At 39.9% G+C, this 11,332-nt stretch overlaps 1 protein-coding gene across 1 annotated transcript in view; it reads right to left on the bottom strand.

Annotated features, from left to right (window-relative positions):
• Positions 1–117: 117 nt before the first annotated feature.
• LOC120389392 (neural Wiskott-Aldrich syndrome protein-like) overlaps positions 118–11,332 on the bottom strand; it is a 20,889-nt gene continuing 9,674 nt past the window's right edge. Inside the window, exons 3-4 of the mRNA XM_039511925.1 lie at positions 823–876; positions 118–362 (exon numbers count right to left, since the gene is read on the bottom strand). Coding sequence (XP_039367859.1) covers positions 342–362; positions 823–876 — 75 coding nt within the window. The 3' untranslated portion in view covers positions 118–341. The remainder of the gene's footprint in view (positions 363–822; positions 877–11,332) is intronic.

Raw genomic sequence — 11,332 nt, 5'->3', positions numbered from 1 at the left:
AGTGACCACTGTTAGAGACAAGGTACAAAACTTGATGGACCACTGGTCTGTTCCAGTATTGCAGGTTTTATGTGCCAAAAAAATATGAACATGAAGATGCTGCTGTACTGGTTGTCATCATCTTTATATTAAACTTTATTTTACGTTGTGCAGTCTTCAGTGTGCTGCACAGTTATATATTGATAATGCAGCACATTGCTAGTAGTTGGATGTTTTGGCAGCTTGGTTTACACATCTGAGGAGGCATGGAAGCTAGTTTGTGGTTGTGGAACAGGAACATTCTCTAGATGTTTCTGCTAAAGTTATCAGCACTGAAAGAGTTGTTGACATCTTAATTGCCATTATGATCCAGACTTGATATCCTAGTGAGATAAAGGGGACACTTGTCAGAGCTATTGGTTTGTTTGTAGAATGAGGAAGACAACACTTCAGATTACATTTGATTCATATTTCAAAGTTATTTTTACAACCTGAGGGTTACATACACTTTTAATGGAATTCTGGAGTCTAGAACAATGATTGGGCAAAAAGTGGACTACACAATGCATTCCATGCAGTCTTGCAAAACCATGACGCTACATCTGTCTGAGGAAAAGCAGTTTTGTGCTTCTGCCATTATCAATTAAGACATGCTTAAACAGATAATGGTTTTCATTGTAACTTGATTTTGATCTTAATCTGGACTCATCTGATTTAGGATTTCCCTTTGCTCTGAATTTCTCTCTTCAAATATTAGAGAATTTCCCTAAACTATTGAGGATGAGTATAGTTAACACAGCTGCAGCTGATGTAGACTGATTGTCCGGGTTCCCAGCTACCTACCTCTACAACAGCCACTCTGAAAGTGCCCCCAACTTGTTGTCTTCCTTCTTTCTCCTGGAGGGAAAAAATTCATTGTAGATTGTGGAGCCCATCTATTCCTCCCCGACACCAATTGATACTATTTCATTTGCCACTTTCTCCTTGTTTAAGAATAGTGACTTACACATATGATGCTGAGACCTCCATGCTTTAATTATTTTCTATTGGTAAAGATGTGACTCTTTATGTTTTGGTGACTTGACTTTGTCCACTTACTGGAGCAAATTTCTAAATAACTTGCACACTGTCTATTCTGTGTTTATGCATTTAATGAGTACAAAGTATACAAGGGCTTCCTGCTTTCATTATTGTGGCTCTTTTTCACAGAAAGAGGAGATATGAAGAGTAGCCAAATCTGTGCTAACTAGTAAACAACTCTGATTTGTGGAAGAATTGTAGACTTTTTGGATGATCTGAAGGACAAACCCAATTTTTGCAAACAGTGCTTATGTAAGCAGAAACACAGAAATGTTCGCTACCAATCAGCAGTTACTTCAGGCTTTGTGAACTGATCTAAAAACAATTGTGGGGGTGGGGAGGAATGTGGTACCTCTAGTTTTATAAATACTTGCTCTCTATGCATATACATACATATCAATAGTTATACTTTTTAATGTTAATTACAAATTTACCAGAACAACAAAGAAAGTGACAGGAATGTGCCCAGCCATAAGAAAACTCATGCATCCTCTGGGGTTATTTGTGCTTCTATTCATTTAGATGGTCATTGTAGGTCAGACAAAATACAGTAGAAAATAAAAATCAATATTGTCTCTAAAGCACATACTATTGATGATTAAGAATTAAAAGCTCTTGGTTTTAGAAGTATTTTTCCATGAGGACAATGTGGTTTATAGTTTTTAATGTTAAATTGTATCTGATACAGTCTGATAAGCTTTTATATCAAAAAGGTAAAAACTGGTTAAGGTGACTTGGGCTTGCAAAGTGAATACATAGTTTTTCATCTCTAGGTCACTAGAGTTTAAAATTAGATACCGGTTGATGCATCATGAAGCTGCAGATCTCCTTTTCCCCTCACTTATAGCTTCAACAACTGAACATGTGGCAGAAAGAAGGTTAAAAAAAATGAGATAAATGCATCTTGGATGCATCCCAAAAGGGGTGCTCTGTGCCCCTCACCTGAATAAAATTCAAATAGTTTAACAGAGAATTGTGTAGACCATTTGTTAGATGTTGGTCATCTGTGTGAGGGCTGACAGCAATTTTGCCATAAGTCCAGACTCTTTTTCCTGCATATGTTTTGACTATGTTTCTATCAACTGCTGTTTCCCATTGAGACATAACATGGCTCCAAGTGCTTACTCTTCATGTTTGGAAAGAATGAGCCTTTGCCTTTGTGGTGAACAAAATGTATTTCTTACTCAGTGAGGGTTACATAGTAAAACCACTTCTTGCTCAGGCAAGTCTAGTTAGCATCCCCATGATATCCTTCATGGTCAGCCTGTTTGGACCTGGACATCGCCATACTGGTTCTACATTACACTTCCATTATTTGTTCCTAAGTGGATAGCACATGAGGGGAAGTTATTTTTCTAGTGTTTTGAAGAGTCTACAATGGGCCATTATGCTGGGGTGGAGGGAGAGCTTTTGTCCACAAAAGACGGGGATAGTTTGACACACCAGTGTGAAGTACACTCTGACCAGCTTCTCCTTCTGGAATCCTTCAGTTACGAGATTTGTGCTACTGAAATGAGGCACCTCACCCTGTTGAGACTAGCTGCTGTTTGGCACTGTTTCTTCAGGCCAGGTGTGTTGGGGAGGGGGCAAACTTGCTACAGAATATGAACTATAGTAATTGTAAATAGTTAAACCAAGCACTCTTTACTGAAGAATTCAGGAGAAACCCCACAAACTGAAACTGTTTCCTATTAAATTGTATGCTAGTAGGGCTGGTAGATGATTACAAAAAAAATCTTAATTAACCATCAGATTAAAAAAAAAGTTGTGATCAAATGTAGTTTTAAATGCATTGTTAAACAATAATGGAATGCCAAGTTACATTTATTATAAATATTCTGGATTTTTTGACATTTTCAGATATATTGGTTTCAACTACAATACAAAATACAAAGTATGCAGTGCTCACTTTATATTATTTTGATTACAAATATTTACACTAAAAAAATTAAAAAACTAGTATTTTTCAATTAATCTCATACAGTATCGTGCAAGTGCAACTTAAAAATGTAGAATTTTTTTTTTACATAACTGCAGTCAAAAACAAAACATTGTAAAGCTTTAGAGCCTACAAATTGAAGCATGAAGGGGCATATGAATGTTTAGCGTATCTAGCAAGTAATAACTTGCAATGCCAGCTACAACAGTGCCATGCGAACCCCTGTCCTCACTTTCAGGTGACATCATAAATAAGAAGCTAGCAGCATTATCTTCTGTAAATGTAAACAAACTTGTTTGTCTTAGGGATTGGCTGAACAAGAAGTAGGACTGCGTGGACTTGTATGAGGTGGATTGAAAAATACATTTGTTTTTCTTTTTTACAGTGCAAATATTTGTAATCAAAAATAAAAATAGGTTACATTGTAAACTTTATATTCTGTGTTGTAATTGAAATCAATATATTGAAAATGTAGAGAAACATTCAAAGTATTTATAAATGTACATTCGTATTCTGTTATTAACAGTGCAATTAAAACTACATTTGATCACAACTTTCTTGTGATCAAGTTTTAATTGTGACTATTTTTTAAATCTAGTTAATTTGTTCTGCATTAATTGCATGCATCAACTGCAATTAATTGACTGCCCTAAATTCTACTAGGGCCCATTCTATCCTAAAATCTCCCTTCACCCTTGACTGCATCTCTCAACTTACTTTTCCTAATTAGTGGCATTATTATTTAATGTTTATATAACAGTAGCAGCCGCAGGTCAAATAGGTGAGGGCCCCTTTGTGCTAGGCACTTTACAAACATAGTACATAACGGTATCCCAAAGAGCTTACAATCAGGGGCGGCTCTAGGCACCAGCAAAACAAGCTGGTGCCTAGGGCGGCAAAATCTAGGGGGCGGGAAAAGGCTGTGGCCCCAGCTCATCCTGCCGCTCCGAGCCCCGGGGGGGGGGGGGCGGCGGCAGGCCGGGACGACTGGACCTGCCGCAGGCGTGCCTGCGGAGGGGGCGCTCATCCCGCGGCTGGGCTGGACCTCCCGCAGGCATGACTGCGGCAGCTCAAGCGGAGCCGCCGGACCTGCGAACCGTCCGCAGCCGCGGGGGTCCAGCCGAGCCGCGCGGGACCAGCGGTCCCTCTGCAGTCATGCCCGCCGGAGGTCCGCTGCTCCCGCGGCTCCGGGGCGCCTCCCGCGCATGACTGCTTGGGGCGGCCAAAAAGGTAGAGCCGCCCCTGCTTACAATTAAAACTTAATTACCAATTTAAGTATGTCTTGCAGTTCTAATTATATCACATCTTGTCAACTATCTTTTATTGGTTATCTCCATAAGCATTCGACATACCGTTTGTATGAATGGCGCTGTATAGAACAAAGCTGTAGTGTATTTTAGCTTGGTGATCAGTTTGTACTATAGAGCCCTAACAGAACAATATGTTTACCTTGAACTATAATCACATTGGGGTGGGGCTGACTCAACAATGAGAACAGTTAACATCTGTTGACCCTGCCCAGGCCTGTGTGTACAGTTCACAGCAGATGCAAGCTTGAGCTTTGACAAAGATAAAAGAACCCAGCTTCCCTCTCCCCCCTCCCCTGCATAAAAAAGACTGTGGGGCCATAAGGATTGAGCTGAAGTTAATTAAATGCTCTGATTATAAAGAGAGAGAAAAGTCTGGCACTGTATAAGAGAATGAAAAAGGACACAATTGTATCCATTACAGACAAGATACTCTGCCAGCATGAGTGTCATGAAAAGTGGATTTCAGCTTTCTGGACTGGATAAGTGCTGTATGGACTCACCATTGGGTGAGAAATACTTTATTAGACAGGGAAGTAATATGTTAGTAAGTATAGGTTCTAGATTTTTTTCTTTTTTTCTTTTACCTGTAATCTTATATTTCCAAATCCTTTTACTTGCATCTATTTGAATCTTTAACTCAAGCATTATTAAATACATTTAAATTTGGTTTTACTACAGACATGTCTAAGTGTCTTGTCCTAAGGAGAGAGTGTTGAACTAAGGTGAAGCTGGTAAAGTTAGGTTCACTGCTTCCATGGTGGAGTGGATTGGTGTACATTGCAGGTGTCTGCAATGTAAGGGACAGGGCACATGAGTGTAACCACGTGGGGTATGTAAATTGCTACTGTGCCTAGGAAAAGAGCAGGGTTTGTGCAAGCCTGGAATGGAGACAGTGCTTGTGTTGCCTGCAGCTGGTAGCTTTGAGAGAATTTCCCTTGGTGGGCACAGACGAGACTCCTTCACATTATAAGCAGGGGGTAGCAGCTCACCCTGCATGTCTTGGTTAACCCAGAAAAGTGTCACAGGGACTTTCTGGTGCTTGTAGGAATGATTGATTACATTGGGACAAGGTTTCATTTAACTATGAAATCGGACATGACCGATTGATTGATACTCTGTGCCAGAATGACAGGCTATTGATTAGTTGTTCATGGGTTTCAGCACAGGAAGCTTACTTACCCCGTTCATGACACCATTTGTATCAGAAATTTATTCTGTGATTTTACAATGAACTGATGGGCCTAAAACAAAGTAGAATTGTATTGCTAGATACCATATTACAGGTCTCAACTATATTGTTCTAATAGTCCAATTACATGTTTCCAGACTTGCTTAGCGATACACCACATTGGGGCACTGTTCTGACCTGGCCAGCTGCAGGAAAAAGCATTGTACACAAAACTGACAAATTTTATTTTTTCCTGTTCCATGGATTTTAAGGGAAAGAAAGATTTTTTTCCTACTACATTTTTGCATCAATCTGCTAAATATGAATGTTTCTGAAGGCAAGAGCCTGAAGATACCATCTTTTCCAAAATAGAGTTGGAAATAGAATTAGAATTGGAAATGGAAATAGAGTTGAGTCTAATTGGCCCAACATATTTAAGTGCTTTGAAAACAATATTTCAGCGAGACTCTCACACACATACCCCTTCAGGACATTGTAATGGCCTCAGTTTAAAGGCTAGGTATGCCCCAACAGTTCTAACTCTGCCAGCGACGTTGTGATTTACTCATGAGATGTTGGGCTCTGAAATCCTTCTGTTCTCGTGAGGCTCTTATGAGAGAAGTATTTGTTAAAAAGTAGTCTTTCTTTGTTAACTTGAAGGCGGACTGCCTACACAGAGGATGCACTCTCTGCTCCAGCAGCTGCCAGCTCTCCCTGTCTACCGGCCTCTGCAGAGTGGCAATATAATCTTGTGCTTAAGGCACTAGACTGGGAATGAGGTGATTTGGGTTCTATTCCCAGTTCTGCTACAGACTCTTTGTGACCTTGCATACGTTGTTTTGCCTCTTGATACCTCAGTTATTTTAGCATATCTCATGAGGATTTATGATCTTCACTAAGACAAAAAGGGTTTACCTGATTGTCAGGACTTCTCTACAGCAGGAGGCAAGCTGGTGTGGGGCAAAGCGTATGAAACTGAGGATTCTTAAAAAACAAACAAACAAAAAACAATAAGGCTTTCCCATGTGAGCAGTTATGGAGCTGGAGGGCCTGTGTATAGATATAGATGGTCCTGAAGAAAAGTAGTTGCTCCTAATGTACTGGAGTGACCCAGCCTTCTTGTGTTTATGTAATTTATATATAACTTTTACAGTTGAACAATGTATTTAAATATGTGATGTTTAGTACATTGGAACTCCAGGTACATGGTGTTAACATGGGGGTAAGCTGCAGGATTGAGGAAAGAGGAGCTCTTTTCTCCTCTTTCCTGTTTACAGACCAAATCCAACTCTTGGTTGCATGAGGTTCATTGTTGCTGCACCTGAAGACCAAGGTGGAATGATAATGACTTGAACATTTAAAAATAAAAATACTGACCTGGCCAGAGAGGCAAGGGGAATAAATAGAGACAGTAAAAAGACCAATTTGCTTCTAAAGAGGTAAATAGTACACTGACAAGAAAGGAGGGGGGAAAGAAGGAGCGTAAGGTGAAAGGATGAGAAGAACAGAGCTGGAAAAGATAAGGTAACACACTGTGGGAGGGGGCAGAGGAGGAGGGTGTTGGTTTGTTATCTTGGTTTTTTAAGGCGGTTGAGAAGGTGATTGTAGCGTTCTGACTGATGCTGCATTGTTTAAGTTATACAGAACTTAGTATTTGCACATTTAGCTTTTGTACAGTCAAGCTGAGTGTTTGCCACCTATATATGTGAACAGATTGAAATTCAGCCTAAATTTAGTTCTTTAATGGCCATAGCTTTATATTTATACAGTGATGAATATCAGGGAATGAATAAATCCAAAGAGAGATATGCCCAAGTAAATGTGTTTTGATGAACTGTTCTGTGATGGGGCAGAGAGACCCCACATTGGCCATGAGATGGTTAAGGAGAGCCTGTGGTCTCAGTTGGCCCTGTCCCCCTACACCTGTAGCATATGTCAGGCATGGAGAGGGGAGTTAAAGGGACGAGACTGAGGGCTTGCCTACATTATAAAATTAAGTCCACTTACAGTAAGTCGACATAGAGCCACCACAGTAATTAAAGTGGTGGTTTGTGGCCACACCTGCTCCTTCTGTCAGTGGTGCACATCCTCACCAGGAGTCCTTCCACCAGTTGAAGTGGAGCATTGTTGGACACTGACAGTGGAAGCCCAGCATCTCTGGACTATCAGCACTGGGGCGGAGCCCAGCTGTGAGCCTGCGCCCAGCTGACAGCTTAGGTTGTCAGCCAGTGGTGGGGAGGCTCCAGCTGTCAGCTCCACTCGGGGATAACAGCCAACAGGTGAAGTAAGTAACCCAGTGTCTACACAGTCACTGTGTCACCCTAACTACATCAGCATATGTGCTACACCTCTCATGGAAGTGGAGTAGTTATGTCAGTGCAGGAAGGGACTTACTTCGGCAGAAGCAGCATTCTAGCATACATGCTGACATAATTAGGTTGACATAAGCGACCTTGCGTTGACTTAACTCTGTAGTTTAGACCAGGCCTCAGCCTAGCTCAGGGCTGACCAGGAAAGAAAGCAGAGCTATGCTTCTCTTGATGGGAGAGAAGCCTGGTTGCAGCCCAGAGATTGAGTTAGACTGCTGAACAGATAAGTCCCTGTCAAGTAGGGATGATCAGACCCAAAGGGATCAGTGGAAGCACAGACTTTTGAGGCAGGATCCCATCAAAGGTATGGCAGATGACCTTGTTTTGAGTTGTGGCTTTTGGTTTGTTTACTGATTTCACTTGGACAGTAACATTCTAAAAGCGGTAGGACTGAAATCTGCCTGGGCAGAGGGCACTACCTTAGACCTCACAGAGACAGTGACGTAGACCAACAATTGGGTATTGTGTGCCCTTATGGGCCACAAGGGGATGCTGCAGAGGCAATCCTGTCACAAGGCCCCGGGAAAATAAATGTAAATACTCACACCATTAGGTCCAGACTACCACTCCACCAAGTAAATAAGGCTGAATTGCCTTATAAAAATCATGTTTATACATATATATAAAACCTGAAAGATGATATTGCTCACCAGTTATAAGGAATGAAACATATGCAATTGAATGACAACTTAATTTTCTAGAATGTGTGTTGTTGATTTTTTTTTAAATTGAATCACAGATAGCCCTCTTAGTTAAGAGAACCAGTCAGACTCTTTCCATGCCACGGTTGTGCCTGTGTAGCCACAGAGATCCATCAGAATTTCCAACACATGTGAAAACAAGCAAGTTTCCTAAAAAATAATCAACTTTAGTGTCTGGCACTATATCTAACAATAATATTGCTCTTTCTTACTCCTCTGAGATTAAAGATAATCTTTAAATTTGGTTATTAAAATGACAGAATTTTGAACAAAGGTGTTAAAAGCCTATAGGCCAGGCCCTGAGCACCTTACTCAGAGACTGATCATTTCCTTATATTTGTACACGTGGAAATCCATGCTGCATGCAAGTCTTCTGTGTGGGAAGATCAGCCACCACTGTCCCCAGAACTAATGGAGCTGCACTGCCAAGAAAATTAGCAGGTTTCCCAGGGATGTGGCGGCACAGAGCTTCTGCACCAGTGATCCTGTGCCTTGTCTCTGCCTACATTTTTTATGTTGCACCAACCACTGATGGCCTCCAAGGGATCTGCCGAGACTCACAGATGAAACTTGGACCCACTGCTTCTTCCCAAGGTCAAACCCTACCCCTCTGATGGGAGACTCTGGAGGAAAACTCCAGAAGGGGAACCTGGTAAAATACTCTTCCCCACTGATAAGCCCCTCCTGTTAGTCTTTCCATAGCCTGGGCATTCAAATACTTGGTTGTCCAGCAGTCCTTACTTGGACAAACTCCCACCAGGTCTAATGAATTTGAATTTATCTGTATCCAGACCCCTCAGTATTTGCCTCTCTATGAGTAAAATATATAGTTGTTTTAAATTAGCAATGTTGGATCATTTAAACTGCAAATAACTTGTTGGAGACAAAGGGTCAACACATGCAGTATAAATGCAATATGATTTTAAAAAAACTATAAAAGAAATAGTTTATTTTTTTTCTCTCGAGGACTGAGATCTATGATTCTATGACTGAGATTGTCCTTCTGAATTACCTATATATATATATATATATATATGGGGCTGGGGGAGGAAGAGGGAAGGAGCCTAGACTCCTAGAGTTTTGCATTTCTGGCTATTGGGAATGATTGTTTCATTGCATCAGGTTAATTTTGGTCATAGTTAAATTTTGCTAGAAGCCACAGCAGACTGAACAACAAATTGATTTTTTTCCTGACTATAAGTTCAATGCACAAGGCTTGAACTCCATTAAATCCTCCAGCAGTGGAAGAAGCTCTCTTTGGTGTTTTGTAAAATCTCTGAGACAGCTGAAAGATGACAGAGGATGTGACTTTTTATTGGATACCATAGTGTTCTTAGTTGGCACATTTTAGTCAAGAAAGGTATGTTTTAATTATTGGTATTTCTTTCATCCAGTTAATAACCAATTAAAATTATAGTGTTTACCTCTAGCAGGCTCTCTTACTGTATAAAATATCTCCTGCATCAGTGTTACTACAAGTGTTTTTAGTATAACAGGAGCCTATTAAATTATACTTGCAGCATATTTTACATTAATGCTATCAGCATAATTACTTATCTTTTATTGCTACAAAAACATAGTAAAACAGCTTATCTTTGTCAACATACTGCATAATATTCAATACATATATTAAAAATTATAAATAATCCTATCAGGTATTTTCAGGATATTTCACTGTAAAACAGAAAGCAGCAAAAACACCTCTCTGTACTAAGTGTAAGTCTTGTGATTTAATGGAAATATTACCAGCTTTAAACTTTATTTTACTATAAACATTTAAGTAAGTGCTGGCAATTTTTCAGTATATTTTTACTTAAAATATTTATTTTAATAAACCATGACCATAGTTCTCATTATGTGCCACTTATTCACTGATTATATGTAATATTTATATCAGATACTAATGTAACTGAGCAAAGGACATCTATCTGAAATTATGGTATAATTATTAGTATAATAATCTAGCACACACTAGTCAGAATTGTGAGCTCACAACAATGTGTTCAAAAAGTCTGATATATATATATTTTTAATTTTAACATATTTTAGAACTCAAGCTACTGACTTGTTTTGTGGCCTCAAAGAAGTATTATAGATAGTGAGCATGATAAACCTTCACTGTGTGAGACAGTCAGTGGGGGCCAGATTTTCTGATGTACTTGAAAAACTGCAACTCCCATTGACTTCAACTGCAGCTCAACAATTCTGAAAACCAGGACCTGAAAATGTCTTCACCTATTTACTCATACAGAAGGAAAGTCTAGTAGCCTTCACAAGAGTGCACAATCCAAGGCACAGTGATACTGCTTTGGCATAACTATGATGTAGGATGACAGACTACAAGGAAGCCATAAAAGGGTTCCACAGTCCTTTGAATGCAATGGAGCAGTGTGCCACAGTGGCTGTCTCCACAGAGCATGTGGGAGATGGTTCCTAGTGAGATGAAGGAAGGGCATGGGTGAAACCACTGGGCCCCACCAAATCTTTGTAGGTCGCTTGTGCAAATCCTTTGTAAATCCTATTTGTTTAGGCTTTACATGAATGATGTGCCTTTCACCATAAATGACAATGGTTCAGATGAGAGAGGTAATATCTTTTATTGGACCAACTTCTTCTGGTGAGAGAGAAGCTTTTGAGCCACCCAGAGCTCTTCTTCAGGTCAAATGACTTTTAGAAAATAATAGCTCTGGTATGTGAAGAGAAGAAAGCCATGCATACTATTCCAGCCTTCTTCAGGGTGAAGCTACTGCTGAGAAGCATAATTTAAAAAAAAAAAAAAATCCATC

This window comes from Mauremys reevesii, linkage group 23 (genome assembly GCF_016161935.1).
Source record: "Mauremys reevesii isolate NIE-2019 linkage group 23, ASM1616193v1, whole genome shotgun sequence".
NCBI lineage: Eukaryota > Metazoa > Chordata > Testudines > Geoemydidae > Mauremys > Mauremys reevesii.
Note: the sequence above shows the minus strand (reverse complement) of the source record. Positions and strands in the feature narration are given on the sequence as shown.